The sequence below is a fragment of the Procambarus clarkii genome, chromosome 42 (assembly GCF_040958095.1).
Source record: "Procambarus clarkii isolate CNS0578487 chromosome 42, FALCON_Pclarkii_2.0, whole genome shotgun sequence".
In the NCBI taxonomy this organism is placed as follows: domain Eukaryota; kingdom Metazoa; phylum Arthropoda; class Malacostraca; order Decapoda; family Cambaridae; genus Procambarus; species Procambarus clarkii.
Genome location: NC_091191.1, coordinates 22,071,706 through 22,089,296, shown reverse-complemented (window position 1 = coordinate 22,089,296; position 17,591 = coordinate 22,071,706). Strand labels below are relative to the sequence as shown.

General features: G+C 41.7%; 1 protein-coding gene across 1 annotated transcript in view; it reads right to left on the bottom strand.

Moving 5' to 3' along the window:
• LOC123770248 (uncharacterized) overlaps positions 1–17,591 on the bottom strand; it is a 327,397-nt gene that overhangs the window by 148,533 nt on the left and 161,273 nt on the right. Inside the window, exons 19-21 of the mRNA XM_069339624.1 lie at positions 7,523–7,755; positions 7,152–7,244; positions 3,355–3,474 (exon numbers count right to left, since the gene is read on the bottom strand). Coding sequence (XP_069195725.1) covers positions 3,355–3,474; positions 7,152–7,244; positions 7,523–7,755 — 446 coding nt within the window. The remainder of the gene's footprint in view (positions 1–3,354; positions 3,475–7,151; positions 7,245–7,522; positions 7,756–17,591) is intronic.

Genomic DNA, 17,591 nt, shown 5'->3' with positions numbered 1-17,591 from the left:
TTACTAATTTAAAATTTAGTTACACAACACATATCCAAAAAAGTATAAAAACGGTCGGTTTACTCTCTAAAATCAGACATTATATTCCCCCACTCTGCTCTCCTCTCATTATACTACTCGCTAATCTATCCTTATCTTACATACGATATGTGTGCATGGGGTTCATCCACTGCAAATTACCTCAAGCTTATCATCACTCAACAAACAATCTGCTCTCAGAACTATAACAAACTCTTTCTTCAGATAACAGTCAGCACCTCTGTTTAAGTCCCTCAAGATACACTTACATGCTAAACATACACTCACTCCACACATTCTCATGTGCTATTTACATAAACAAAACCTTGTTTCTAAATGTTAATCTTGATCTGAAACTTTTCTTTGATAGGTGTAATAGAACCCATGATCTAGTACTACACCAGAAATAAATATCTCTTTGATATACCCAGAGTCAAACTAAATCTGTGCAAACACTCCATGCAAATAAAAGGACGCAGTCTATGGAACTCATTAATAAATTAACAAAATTTCCAACCTATGCCGTATTCAAAAGTAAAAACCAAAAAGTACCTAATTTCATCCTAATTGTTTCCTTCCTTCTGCTTCAAACTCTCACTGTACCTTGTGCCACCCATCCCCAAAATATTGGTACTCATGACACATGTCTTCACCAGTGTAATCACCTTTGTCAACTTATATGGTAGTTATATGTTGATATAAAATTTTGCTACAATGTACCTTTTCATCATACCTGATATGTTAGATTAAGGACCTGCCCGAAACGCTATGTGCGTTTTGTGACTTTGCAAGAATGTAAAAATACCAATCTTATGTAATATAGCAAACCCATTGTTCCTTCTTGTAAATAAAATTATCATTATTATTAATATTATTACTATAATAATAATAATTATTATTATTATTATTATTATTATTATTATTTTGAATAATAACCCACACTTGTGTTTTTGTAAAATTGTAAAACAAGCCTGAATGGTCCCCAGGACTATATGTGAATGAAAACTCACACCCCAGAAGTGACTCGAACCCATACTCCCACGAGCAACGCAACTGGTAACTACAGGGCGCCTTAATCCACTTGACCATATAGTCCTGGGGACCATTCAGGCTTGTTCGCATTTGTGTTCCTCACGTGTGCCCCAAAGAATGAGGTGATTTGGTGAAATGCTATGCCCAAAATTACCATCCGAGTTGCCGTCGGGGAAGTGGCTCAAATAGCCTTGGCTATCACTTCCTTTTGACGGCCGTGATGGTCAAGTGGATTAAGGCGCCCTGTAGTTACCAGTTGCGTTGCTCCTGGGAGTATGGGTTAGAGTCACTTCTGGGGTGTGAGTTTTCATTCGCATATAGTCCTGGGGACCATTCAGGCTTGTTCGCATTTGTGTTCCTCACGTGTGCCCCAAAGAATGAGGTGATTTGGTGAAATGCTATGCCCAAGATTACCATCCGAGTTGCCGTCGGGGAAGTGGCTCAAATAGCCTTGGCTATCACTTCCTTTTGACGGCCGTGATGGTCAAGTGGATTATGGCGCCCTGTAGTTACCAGTTGCGTTGCTCCTGGGAGTATGGGTTCGAGTCACTTCTGGGGTGTGAGTTTTCATTCATATATATATATGTCGTACCTAGTAGCCAGAACGCACTTCTCAGCCTACTATGCAAGGCCCGATTTGCCTAATAAGCCAAGTTTTCAAGAATTAATTGTTTTTCGACTACCTAACCTAACCTAACCTAACTTTTTCGGCTACCTAACCTAACCTAACCTATAAAGATAGGTTAGGTTAGGTTAGGTAGGGTTGGTTAGGTTCGGTCAAATATCTACGTTAATTTTAACTCCAATAAAAAAAAATTGCCCTCATACATAATGAAATGGGTAGCTTTATCATTTCATAAGAAAAAAATTAGAGAAAATATATTAATTCAGGAAAACTTGGCTTACTAGGCAAATCGGGCCTTCCATAGTAGGCCGAGAAGTGCGTTCTGGCTACTAGGTACGACATATATATATATATATATATATATATATATATATATATATATATATATATATATATATATATATATATATTTATATATATATAATATATATATATATATATATATATATATATATATATATATTTATATATATAATATATATATATATATATATATATATATATATATATATATATATATATATATATATATATATATATATGTGTGTGTATATCACGAAAATAAACACGTGATTAAGAATGTGACAATGTCAGACCACGAAGGAAAAATGAAACAGGAAATTTCCTTAAGTACTTTCGTATATTAAATACGACCTTCTGAAGATGTGGACCTTCTGAAGATGTATTTAATATACGAAAGTACTTAAGGAAATTTCCTGTTTCATTTTTCCTTCGTGGTCTGACATTGTCATATATATATATATATATATATGAGAGAGAGAGAGAGAGAGAGAGAGAGAGAGAGAGAGAGAGAGAGAGAGAGAGAGAGAGAGAGAGAGAGAGAGAGAGAGAGAGAGAGAGAGAGAGAGAGACAGAGACAGAGAGACAAAGAGACAGAGAGAGACAAAGAGACAGAGAGAGACAGAGAGAGACAGAGCAGAGAGAGAGAGAGAGAGAGAGAGAGAGAGAGAGAGAGAGAGAGAGAGAGAGAGAGAGAGAGAGAGAGAGAGAGAGAGAGAGAGAGAGAGAGAGACAGAGAGAGACAGAGAGAGAGAGAGACAGAGAGAGAGAGAGGGAGAGAGAGAGACAGAGAGAGAGAGAGAGAGAGAGAGAGAGAGAGAGAGAGAGAGAGAGAGAGAGAGAGAGAGAGAGAGAGAGAGAGAGAGAGAGAGAGAGAGAGAGAGAGAGAGAGAGACAGAGAGAGAGAGTGAGAGAGAGAGAGACAGAGAGAGAGAGAGAGAGAGAGAGAGAGAGAGAGAGAGAGAGAGAGAGAGAGAGAGAGAGAGAGAGAGAGAGAGAGAGAGAGAGAGAGAGAGAGAGAGAGAGAGAGAGAGAGAGAGAGAGAGAGAGAGAGAGAGAGAGAGAGAGAGAGACAGAGAGAGAGAGTGAGAGAGAGAGAGACAGAGAGAGACAGAGAGAGAGAGTGAGAGAGAGAGAGAGTTAGGTTATCAGAAAGCGCCAAGCCATTACGACTATATAGCACTTGGAAGGGATCAGGATAAGGATTTGGGATGGGATGTGGAGGAAGGAATGGTGTCCAACCACTTGGCCATCGTTGATTGAACGCCGACCTGCATGAAGCGAGACCGTCGCTCTACCGTCCAGCCCAAGGGGTTGGGAGAAGCCGTGTAAACGTAATGGTTGTATACCCCCAGGACGAGCAGGTGACCATTACTGACCTTGTATATGAGCCGGCCCAGGTAGTCTTGTGGCCACTGTGGACTGACGAAGCTGAGGCTCAGTTCCAGGTCTCTGGAGTCTCCCTCCTCCAGGTCCCTCGCCACCAACCTCGAGCTCATCTGCCTCATATTACGTCCTTAATTATTCCTCCAAGACTGACAATATTTAGATTTTTTCCCAGTAAACATTATCACTATTAAATTGTAATTTTATGAGAAGTTAAACATTTTACTTTCCTACACCAGCAGTCAAACTGTCTCTATATTTATATTATGTTACAATATACACACTCGAATAATGGGATACTCTGTACAGATGAAAAAAAAAATTCTGTCTATATTGATAACTACCATCAAGTTGAGCTTCCTAATTATTACACTGAAATGACAAAATAATACCAGCTCATGACTACCATGTTGAGGTATAAGTAGCATCATGCGTATTGCAATGTTATGCATTGTGCTTGAAAATGGCTTAAGAATATTTCTTCAAGCATAAATACTACTAAGACCACATGAAGCGAGGAATCCAGCGAGTTCTCTCAGTAGGGGAAATGACTAAGGAACCCGTACTACTTTATGCAAATGAGACAATGTTTGGGATTTGGCACCGCAGATTATCTGGAGTGACTTCAGATACCAACTATTTTATACAAATGAGGCACGCAAGCCATGGTACGGAGTTGTAGTCGTGGGTTTTTCAGATCTCATGCACATCAGCAGTTCGGAGACCGGGTTATTCTGGCCTACTTTATAACAGTTAAATTTCGGCAAGTTCGGGCATTAGTTCGTGAACCCCGCCTCTAATCCTAGACGTTCATCCGTTTGCAATCATTTGTTTGTTTATTTAAGAAGTTTACAACCAGTACACATGTGATGGAGCCAAGTGATAAGCCCTATATAATTCTCAGACCCGCCTCGAGCCACGGGCTCCGATTCAACATTGTAGTCGTTACCAATCACTCAACTGCAGCGAAATTTAACACATCACACATGGAGACATCTTTGCTAGGCTCTAGTTCTAGGTCTCTTACTACTAAATGTCGTCTTCAGTTTATTGTTTCAAGGCCCATCGTTTAATATCCTAGATATATAAAACAACACACTTGTACCTATGCTAAACTTTGGTTCGTCGACTCAGCGCCATCTCCTAGCTATTTTGGAAGGTGTACATTCCCACCTAACCTATCCTAGTCTAACTCAGTGCTACATGACCTAGACTACCACATCAACCCGTCCATCTAATAGAGCATCGCATTTTTATGCATACTTTACCAAAGGGCAAAAAATGTTGGTACTGGAAAATGGTAGCAGATTGCGAAATTGACATACTGTCCCGTTTTCTGTTGGTGGGTCCTCTGGTAGGTTAGGGTAAGGGCACTTTAGTATGACAGTTTCTTGACGTTGGGAATCTTAGGAAGACGAGCTGAGTACATATCCATCTAGTTACATTTTAACAGTACCTATATGACATGAGGTGAAGCCACGATGAACCACGCCTCTTGTAGTGTTTAACGTTGTAATATTCTAATATAAAAAAAATTCACGTCAATCATTTCCTAATTTACCCGTAACTGTTCCACGACGTAAAGCCTTCTGGAACCATATATATTAAATGATTAAAATGATCAAGTTAATCTTTTTTCTATATTATTACAGGACTGCTCACCTATCATGCTAGGGATACTTGACGGGAATCTTGTACATGGAAACAGGTAGGAAATAGTCACAGCTTTCTTACTTCAGTTCTTATCTGTCAGACAATACTTCTGCTCTCTTCCATCTATACCCTATCTCTAATTATTACCCATTTATCTAATAATTTATTCACATGACCCATTCATCACCTATCTTCATGTTCCATTTTACCCGCATCTGTTCCACGAGGCTTCGCTTTGTGCAATCACATCTAAGGCATTGTTAAACTTGGGTTAGTGTGCTGAGTCGGGTAACTACCTACATAAAGCTGGATAAGGTCCGGATAAGATGATTAAGTGAAGGTGTCCTTGTGAATTTTTGAGATCGTTTTATGTTTGTGAGTGAGAGTGTGTCTTGATGTGTTCGCAAATAACAGTGTGCTAATGAGACATTGATTATATTGATCACAAAACTTGAAATAATTTAACTGATATAGTAAACTAACATTATTGTGTACAGTGAACGTATACACTTAAGGCGTTTTAAAGTTTTGAAACTGTTTTATTATAGATAAATGATCAAACTGTGAAAATACATGTCTGGGCGCATTTGATATGTAAGACAACTTGGAGAAGCTTGCTTATAGTTAATATCTATATTATAATTTAAGAAAGAGGAATATGTAGGTTCCCCGACTAAAATATTTGTACTATTTTCATATAACTGGGCCATCAGTGATGGGCTTTTGTTGGAAGTATTGTCAGTAAGATTGGTGTATAAGGCTGTGGGCGTAAGATGTTTAATTTTACGCCCACAGTTACTTACTATAAGTGTGGGTGAATGGAAGGGAACTATCAAAAGGTGCCAAGCCATTGCGACTATAGAGCACTTGGATATCAGGATAAGTATTTGGGATGGGACGGGGGGAAGGAATCGTGCCCAACCACTTGGACGGTCGGGGATTGAACGCCGATCTGCATGAAGCAAGACCGTCGGTCTACCGGCTACTCCAACCTTAATGCGGTGTTCTGTAAGAACCGGCTCACAGTAGGGTGAACCACATTGGTGTGGGACTCACAACCGTTCCTGTTCCAGTGCTCCCACTACGCCACACGAGTGTCCATCTATGTTCCCTCTTCTCTCCTAACTTCCTTTATCATATTTATAGGATAATATTTCAATGAAATCCCTTAGTTAACAATACATCAGACATGGTTCAACAAGATGAAGCCTCATTGAACAATAATACATCAGACGTGGTTCAACGAGGTCAAGCCTCGTGCATCAACAATACATTAGACATGATTCCACAAGGTGAAGCCTCGTGGAACAAGATGTAAGTAAAATGTAACTAGATGGATATATGCCAGCCTAGATTACGCTGAGTTATACTGGGATAGCTTAGGTTAGGGTGGGAATGTATGCTTTAAGAAACAAGTAGAGCAACGAAATTGGGAACCAAGAACTAGAGTCTAGCATAGGTTACAAGTACAAATGTGTTGGTTTTAAATTTCGAAGAAATTTAATGATGGATGTTGAAACGATATAATGAAAACGGCATTTGGTGGATAGAGGCGGGGCCTAGAACTAGAGCCTAGTGATGGTCTTCTCTCCATGTGTAACGGGTTTTAAAATTCAGGGGAATTAAGTGACTTGTAAGGAAACAACAATGGTTAACCGAGGCCGATGGCTAGAGGCGGGTCCGAGAACTAGATCCTATCCCTGTGCCAGTCCCAAATATTTTAATATTTGATTTTATCGATTTTATATCGATCTTAAATATCGATTTTATATTTCAAACATTGGACGAACTGTTACAGAAGTAACAGTTCATATTTTAGTTGGAGTCTATGACCAGAGGCGGGTTCGGGTACTAACACCTGACCTAACTGCCTAGCCCTAGTTGGTTAGGCCAACATGACCCTATAGTTGGGCCTGAGTGAACCTTGCTGATCGGGTCAGTATGACCTAGCTGATCGGGCTTGCATCACCCTAGTTGACTGGACCTGCATGGCCCTAGTTGATCGGAATGGGATCAGCGCTGTAAATACTGAATTAACGTCCCTCCATCATTGTTCCCCTTCTTGAGTGTTTGCAGTAGTTCAATCATTGTTGTGGCACTGAGTGATAGGTTAAATCATACTGATGTATTTGTGTACCTGAGTACCGAGGATTGTAATATTGGAGTTTGCTTCTGCGAATCCTGGCCGGTGTTGATAGCTCAGATCCATCATGGCTTCAGCTTGACTTGACTGCAACATAAGAAACTCTCCATGTTAGAATGACTTTCTTAATGAGTATTTAAGACTTTTAGTTAAAAAAATAAAGAAAACTACTGAACATAATATTACAGCATCTATCAACATAAAGTTTTACTATTCATAATATTTAAAACAAATTTCAATATAATGCCTTACAACGCAAAATATTTACAACAAATGTCAATGCCTTACTGTGCATAATATTTACAACAAATTTCAATGCCTTACTATGCATAATATTTACAAGAAATGTCAATATAATGGCTAACCTTGAATGCTAAATACCCGCGAGAGGTGGTGACCCCACTCTCCAGGACGAGGGAGGAGTTGAGTGTGAGGGAGAGCGAGTGAGAGGTGGCCAGGTCGTGGCCGTAGTCACACGTCGCCTCCACCACCAGGTGCTCGGGGCTGACGAGGAGGCTGGCCCTCGTGGAGGTGAAGCTCTGGCCCAGAGTGATCTTGGCCGCTGCTGCGTGACGCCCGTCGCGGCGCTCCCATGATGCTGTCCAAAAAAAACATTGTAAATTATAAACTGTTACTACTGTTTCGAACTTTCCAAAGTTTGCAGCAAATGTATATTATAAATAGTCAGTAATGTATGAGATTTTATTACAATGGATGTCATAAATAGCTAATATTACCTTGAATATACATTGCTTGGTAAAATGATATACAAGTATTGAAAGGGTTTATTATAAGTTTATCAAAAGTCTGGAACTTAGCTTAAAATATTTTGATTTAAAAACCACTTGGGCTGGACGGTAGAGCGACGGTCTCACTTCTTGCAAGTTAGCGCCCAATGCCCGACCGTCCAAGTGGTTGGGCACCATTCCTCCCCCCCCCTTGTCCTATCCTAAATCCTTATCTCTTCCAAGTGCTATACAGTCTAATGGCTTGGTGCTTTCTCCTGATAATTATCTTACCTATCTTTGGTTTAAATATATATATATTAAAAAACCATCCCATAGGATCCTACCCTACAAACACTAACGACAAGTGTAACATTTATATAAATCTTGGATTGTTGGATGTGAATGAGCGCCTTAAACCATTATACATACAAGAATGAAGGAAGCTGCGGAAGACACATTGACCCGCCCGAGGATAATTTTAATTACACTGCCATAAGCCATAAACACCAATTACACTCCAGCTGGTGCTCTTTACTACACCCTATAATACTTAATTAACTTTACCGTGTATGGTCCCTCACCTTGTGGTCCATCACGTGTAGTCCTTCACAATATCTCACCATAATGTCAGCTCACGTTTCCCTCCATTATGTTCGCCTGTAAATCTAACCCAAACTGTACACCTATTAAGTCTTCACGCTACTCCACAATAGCCCGAGCATCATCACTCTAGAATAATAGCCCCATGAGCCACAAGTACCACCACACACTACCATAACAGCCACAAGTACCACCACACACTACCATAACAGCCACACGTACCACCACACACTACCATAACAGCCACACGTACCACCACACACTACCATAACAGCCACACGTACCACCACACACTACCATAACAGCCACACGTACCACCACACACTACCATAACAGCCACACGTACCACCACACACTGCCATAACAGCCACAAGTACCACCACACACTACCATAACAGCCACACGTACCACCACACACTACCATAACAGCCACACGTACCACCACACACTGCCATAACAGCCACACGTACCACCACACACTACCATAACAGCCACAAGTATCACCACACACTACCATAACAGCCACACGTACCACCACACACTACCATAACAGCCACACGTACCACCACACACTACCATAACAGCCACAAGTATCACCACACACTACCATAACAGCCACACGTACCACCACACACTACCATAACAGCCACACGTACCACCACACACTACCATAACAGCCACAAGTATCACCACACACTACCATAACAGCCACAAGTATCACCACACACTACCATAACAGCCACAAGTATCACCACACACAACGATAGCAGCCACAAGTATCACCACACACTACCATAACAGCCACAAGTATCACCACACACTACCATAACAGCCACACGTACCACCACACACTACCATAACAGCCACACGTACCACCACACACTACCATAACAGCCACACGTACCACCACACACTACCATAACAGCCACACGTACCACCACACACTGCCATAACAGCCACAAGTACCACCACACACTACCATAACAGCCACACGTACCACCACACACTACCATAACAGCCACACGTACCACCACACACTGCCATAACAGCCACACGTACCACCACACACTACCATAACAGCCACAAGTATCACCACACACTACCATAACAGCCACAAGTACCACCACACACTACCATAACAGCCACAAGTATCACCACACACTACCATAACAGCCACAAGTATCACCACACACTACCATAACAGCCACACGTACCACCACACACTACCATAACAGCCACAAGTATCACCACACACTACCATAACAGCCACAAGTATCACCACACACAACGATAGCAGCCACAAGTATCACCACACACTACCATAACAGCCACACATATTACCACACACTACCATAACAGCCACAAGTATCACCACACACTACCATAACAGCCACAAGTATCACCACACACTACCATAACAGCCACAAGTATCACCACACACTACCATAACAGCCACAAGTATCACCACACACTACCATTACAGCCACAAGTATCACCACACACAACGATAGCAGCCACAAGTATCACCACACACTACCATAACAGCCACAAGTATCACCACACACTACCATAACAGCCACAAGTATCACCACACACTACCATAACAGCCACAAGTACCACCACACACTACCATAACAGCCACAAGTATCACCACACACTACCATAACAGCCACAAGTATCACCACACACTACCATAACAGCCACAAGTATCACCACACACTACCATAACAGCCACAAGTATCACCACACACTACCATGACAGCCACAAGTATCACCACACACAACGATAGCAGCCACAAGTATCACCACACACTACCATAACAGCCACACATATTACCACACACTACCATAACAGCCACAAGTATCACCACACACTACCATAACAGCCACAAGTATCACCACACACTACCATAACAGCCACAAGTATCACCACACACTACCATAACAGCCACAAGTATCACCACACACTACCATAACAGCCACAAGTATCACCACACACTACCATTACAGCCACAAGTATCACCACACACAACGATAGCAGCCACAAGTATCACCACACACTACCATAACAGCCACAAGTATCACCACACACTACCATAACAGCCACACATATTACCACACACTACCATAACAGCCACAAGTATCACCACACACTACCATAACAGCCACAAGTATCACCACACACTACCATTACAGCCACAAGTATCATCACACACAACGATAGCAGCCACAAGTATCACCACACACTACCATAACAGCCACAAGTATCACCACACACTACCATAACAGCCACAAGTATCACCACACACTACCATAACAGCCACAAGTATCACCACACACTACCATAACAGCCACAAGTATCACCACACACTACCATAACAGCCACACGTACCACCACACACTACCATAACAGCCACAAGTATCACCACACACTACCATAACAGCCACAAGTATCACCACACACTACCATAACAGCCACAAGTATCACCACACACTAACACTTCCTGTTCCTCTCCAGGAACAGGAAGACCCATACATGAATTTATTGCTCAGCCATGGAAGGAACTCAGGGAGGAAATGAGGGACATGAAGGACACTATAAGTAAACTGCAGATGGAACTAAGTGCAGCACATGAGGAGATACAAAACCTAAAAACAGGCCCCCCTCAGACTCTGGCCCAGGAAACAGGGGATGTAGTAGGGACACCTACAATGGGTGCCACCTTTGCTGAAATACTGAAGAGCCCAAATGCCATGTCCACAGTCAAGGAAGTTGTAATGAAAGCAGTAACCTTATGGGAGGCAGCTAGATGCACAAGCCAGCTAATGGAAAGGAAAAGAGCTGTAGTGGTGATGGTATTAAGGAACAAGAAGGGATCACAAGGGAAGAATGGAGGACTAAAGACAAAGCAGCAGTGTCAGGGATATTAAAGGAGATAGGAATGGAAGGGGCTGAACGAGACATTAAACAGTTTTTCCGGATTGGCCAGAACAACAAAGACAAAAAAGAGATCGATCAAGGTAGTATTCAGGAACGAGGCTACCAAAGAGAACATACTAGTAAAGAAGAGCAAACTGAAAAATACAAAGAATTACAGAGAGGTATACCTTCAGAGGGACATGACCAGGGGCGAGATAATAAGGGCAGCAGATGCAAGGAAAAGACGTAGGGAGAGGGAAGGGAACCAGAGATCAGCTTCCATCCCAGCACTCTCAGAGGGAAGTGGGGAACCCCAGAAGGGAATGCAACACCCCATAGGGCCCGCCTCCACCTCCAGCCCAACACCCCATAGGGCCCCCCCCACCCTCCACCCCCAGCCCAACACCCCATAGGGCTCCCCTCCACCCCGAGCTCAAATCCCTCCTTGCCCCTACCTGGTCCAACAAATGGCTACTGAAGTTCAACCCGACTAAATGTAAGGTAATGAAACTAGGCAATGGAAACAGGCGGCCAGACACAGGATACAGAATGGGAGATGAAGTTCTTCATGAAATGGACAGAGAGAAAGATCTAGGAGTTGATATCACACCAACCCTGTCTCCTGAAGCCCATATCAAAAGAATAACATCTGCGGCGTATGCGAGGCTGGCTAACATCAGAACTGCCTTCAGGAACCTGTGTAAGGAATCATTCAGAACCTTGTATACCACATATGTAAGTCCAATCCTGGAGTATGCGGCCCCAGCATGAAACCCGTACCTTGTCAAGCAAAAGGTGAAGCTTGAAAAAGTTCAGAGATATGTCACAAAGGCTAGTCCCAGAACTATGAGGCATGAGTTACGAAGAAAGGCTGCGAGATATGCACCTCACGACACTAGAAGACAGAAGAGTAAGGGGAGACATGATCACTACCTACAAAATTTTCAGAGGAATTGACAGGGGTAGATAAAGATAACCTGTTTAACACGGGTGGTACGCGAACAGGGGGACACAGGTGGAAACTGAGTACCCAAATGAGCCACAGGGACGTTAGAAAGAACTTTTTCAGTGTCAGAGTAGTTAACAGGTGGAATGCATTAGGCAGTGATGTGGTAGAGGCTGACTCCATACACAGCTTCAAATGTAGATATGATAGAGCCCAGTAGGCTCAGGATTCTGTACATCATTTGATTGACAGTTGAGAGGCAGGACCAAAGAGCCAGCGCTCAACCCCCGCAAGCACAATTAGGTCAGTACAATGCCAACCATATCACTTAGAACCTCCTTCCCCCTTACCCTGAGTATCCCCTGCCTTCCCATCCTCTGTTTTTTTTCCTGCCACAAGCAAGCCCAGGCAAGACCTAGGCCCCACCTCCCCCCAAACCCTTGTTAACTACACCACAGGCGAGCATGCCCTCACCCCAAGCAACCCCTGCCCCCCAACCCCAAGTACTCCTTGCCTCCCTACCCTCAGGACTTCTTCCTGTCCCAAGCAGGCCTGGGCAAGACTTAAGCCCTTTATTCCCCACCCCACCTCCCCCTGAACCCCTGGCAACTTCCCTAAAAGAGGAAGGACCTACCCAAGTAGAAATGCCCATGGAACAACTTCCTACACTTGTAGGGAGGGAGAGTCAAAATGGATAAAGGAAGTGAGCTTCAAGGTAATGTACTCAAACATCGATGGGATTGCCAATAAAGCAAGTGAACTGGCGGAAAGGGTGCAGGAAGAAACCAGATGTAATAGGACTCACGGAAACAAAATTGTCAGGAGTCATAACAGACGCAGTGTTTCCAAAGGACTACTATATAGTAAGGAAAGAAAGGGAAGGGAGAAGAGGAGTGGCCCTGCTGATAAGGAAGGACTGGAGCTTTGATGAGATGGAAATTCCGGGCTGTGACCGATTCAGAGATTACATAACAGGAACTATGACAAAGGGTGGACCTAAGATAATAGTGACAATCATTTACAACCCTCCACTAAATGACAGAAGACCCAGATAGGAGTTTGATAGGAACAACATGGCAACCAATAATATAATAGAGAGCAGCTTCAGTTGCTTGCAGGAATGGCTCCAGACTCTTAGGGAGAGGAGAGCAAAGTAGGGTACATCTCTCTTATCTTAGAGAGTATACCAACTGCTTTAGAAACCTTTTTAGTTATGCATTGTATGTGGGTGCTGAAGTTGAGTCTCTTGTTTAAGTACAGGCCAAGGAACTTTCCATCATTTTTATTGCTAATGTTTACATTATCTATCTGAAGCTGAATTGCATTTGTTGATTTGTTTCCAAATAAGATATAGTAGGTCTTTTCTATGTTTAGTGTGAGTTTGTTGGTTGATATCCACAAGTGGACTTTTTTTAATTGATTGTTTACAACATTATTTAACATGAGTGGGTTGGGGGTGAGAGTAGTATCATCAGCAAACAATATCGGTTTAAGCATGTTAGAGACATTAGAGAGATCATTGATGTATATAAGAAATAGGAGGGGTCCTAGTATGCTGCCCTGTGGCACCCCTACGGTTAGTGGTAGAGTAGGAGAGGTTATATAATTGATGGCTTCATATTGGTGTCTGTCACTAAGATAGGATCGGATATAGTCCAGGGCAAAGCCACGGATTCCTTAATGGTGGAGTTTAAGTAAGAGGTAGTTATGGTTAACAGTATCAAAGCCTTTCTCAGGTCAATGAAGAGCCCAATTGGAAACTCACTTTTGTCAAGAGCTGAGTTGATTAAGTCAAGCAGACTAGCACTTGCATCATTGTTACTCTTCTGGGAGCGAAAGCCACACTGAGAGGGACTTAGTATATTGAATTTTACGAGATAGGAGTAGAGCTGTTTGTAAATAATTTTTTCAAATATTTTTGATAATATAGGTAGATTCGATATGGATCAATAATTATTTATGTCTGCCGTGTTACCTCCTTTATGAACTGGCGTTATTCTTGTTTTTTTAAGGATGTCAGGGAAGGTATGACACTAGGGATTTATTGAACAGCAATGCTATGGGTGGTGCAATGGCATGAGAGGCACTCTTGTATACCATGGATCGTATTTCACTAATGTTTCCAGCTTTGGTTTTTAGCGAGTGAATGATGGACACAATATCTGTAAGGTTGACTGGTGAGAGTAGGAGAAGATAGTTCGGGTAGCTGCCTGAAAGATATGTGGTAACTGTTACGTATTCCTAGTTGGATACTTACATAAATTCATGATAAAACTTATTAAGTTCAATTCCTTCATTTATCTGTATATGTATATATATATATATATATATATATATATATATATATATATATATATATATATATATATATATATATATATATATATATATATATATATATATAATTTTTTTTTTTTTTGAAATGTATCATATGTCTTGGCAACACAGTTGAACAGGAGCAGGCTTGCTCTAGTCACGTTTAATACCTGTTAGTTTCGGGATTAGTATGCTGGACCTGTTCAGTTATGGGAGTTCCAGATGTCACCTTTTACTATTCATATTATTGTTAATTTCCTGTGATTAAGCATGTGGCAGTGTAACTTATATTATTTGCATGTGACCATTATATTATAGTTTGCATTCCTATACATTTGAGAACGATTGTTGGTCTCAATAATTATAAATATTAAAAAGTCCTTCATTACCATCCATCATCCTGGATGAAGGCGGAGGGAGAGAGAATTATGGGCAGTGTCAGAGACAGAGCTCAGTTAGCTGAGAGACGTCACCTGGGAAGCCTATTCGGTTAAGTGTTCTGTACTGTTGTAGTAATGTAGCATAATTTTTGTCTGGAGGAACATTACCGTTTAATTATTTAACCATTGATTCACTAGTGTTATTCAAAGTGATTGTCATGTTAGATAGTATTGATATTACATGCTTTTAGTTGTTTAAGTATTTTATACTATATATATATAATTTATGCCTATGTTTATAACCTGGTGTTATATTTTTTTTCTTTCTTGTACTGTATCACGGGGCACCCTGGTATATCATATTTAGATACAGTCAGTGTCCCTAGACTATACTTAACACTGTACCCGATACTACGAGCGGTGCGTACGAACGGTAACAGTAACAACTGTCTTGAATCTGTGGGATTTTTCGGGCAAGGTTAGCACCAATCGATGGAAAGATGCTATTCAATTCAGTTGCTGTTTCAAGATCTGTTGCAGGTGTATAACCATCCTTGGAGATTATCTGGTTATGTGAATGTTGTTTAGCTCCTAGGATGTTAGAGATGGCTCTCCATGTGCTTTTCATGTTACCTTTTGCTTCTTTGAATTTATTCTCGTAATAGGAACGCTTTGCTCTTCTTATTATACTGGTAAACCTCTTAACTACTTATTTTGCAACTAGGCCAATCCTAAGAATTTTCTCATATTCATGTTTCTTGTCGATTGCTTTAAGTATGCCATTAGTGAGTCAGGGATTATTTAACCTGTTGCCAGTTACTTGCTTGGTGAGGAGAGGACAATAAGTATTGTAAAGGCTTAGAATTTTGGAAAGGAAGAGGCTAGTTAAGGAATTAATATCCTGTGTATTGATAAATTCAGATTCCCAGTTTATATTGTGAAGGACATTTGTGAGATTGTTTATTGCTGCTTCACTGTGTAACTTAAAGGTAATTTTCTTGTTAACTGGTGGTGTTATGGCCATGTTCACTACGAGGAAGGTAGGATAGTGGTCAGTTGTTCTGTCAGTGATTATACCTGATGTAAGGGGAGCTGTTATGTTGGTCCATAAGTAACCCAGGGTAGTAGCGGAAGTCTGAGTGAATCGGGTGGGCCTGGTGATTGTGGGGATGAGCATATAGGAATTCTTACTGTTAAGGAAATAGTCTACTTGAGAGCTATTTTGTAGCCCAAGGTCAGTATTGAAATCACCTCCCAGAACTATGTGATTTTTGTTGAGGTTATTGTTTATGATAAGATTCCTCAAGTTATCTGAGAATGCAGCTATGTTAGTATTGGGAAATCATTGCATGATGCAGTTATGATAACACCTTCACAGGAAGCTGCAAATTGCACAAGTCAGCTGTTGGAAAGGAAGAGAGCTCTGGTGAGGTAGGAGTTCATGAACCGGAAGGCTCCAGCTAGGAGAAATGGAGTGGAGAAGGAAGGACTGAACAACTTTGACAAAGATCCTAGAGAATTTACAAATGTGGATGCTAATAGCAGTGTAGAGAAAGTTTTATGGCTAGGTAGTTACAAAAGGGAAACAAAGCGACTGATGAAGATAGTATTCACAAATGAGGCAGCAAAACGCAATCTTATCCAGGAAGAGCAAACTTCTGCAAGTAAGGGAATACGAGGATGTTTTTCTGCAGAGGGACATGACGAGGGAAGAGAGAGGGCAGCAGGATCAAGAGATGCAAGGAGAGAGAAAAGGGAATGGGAGGAGATGCAGCCATCGGCTCAGAATCTTTAGTAACTTTAGGGAAGAGTAGGAAACCCTCCACTGGCAGGTCAGTAATCCCCAGAGAGTGTAACAGAAGCCAACCACTATCCCAAACCACAATTTTCCTCCCCCAATCACCACCTACGCTACCCCAACCCTTAGAAACCCTCTCCAGTCCATGCTTCCCCTGTTCCCCACTCCATGCCCTCCTAGTTCCCACACACCATTTCCTCTCTGTTCCCCCATCCCATCCTAGGTTGCCCTTATTCCTCCATCCCCTGATCTCCCTGTTTTATTCCATGTCCTCGCTGCCCTCCCATCTGAGGCCCCTCTCTGCCCTTCCATCCCAGATCCTTCCTGCACCCTTGTCCCAGGGACACCAAGGCTAACTAAAACTGGACAGAAGAGAGTCAACTTCAAAGTAATGTACCCAAACATAGATGATATTACAAACAAAGCAAGTGAACCTAGAGACAGAGCACAAGAGGACAACTCGGATGTAATAGTGCTCATTGAAAAGAAATTGTCAGGTATTATAACAAATGCAGTATTCCCCCAGGACTACACTGTTACTGTGAAGCATTCAGTAACTACATAACAGGCACCATGATGATGGTAGGACTAAAAATAGTCAACCCGTTCTCGCACTTGCTTATAATCAATATTGGCTTATTTAATAAGTGCATATATGACATACTAATTGATTGTGAATATTTTAGTTTACCTTAAAAACCTTCATAGAAAACACCGACCTCACCTAACCTTCTTAGTATGTTAAG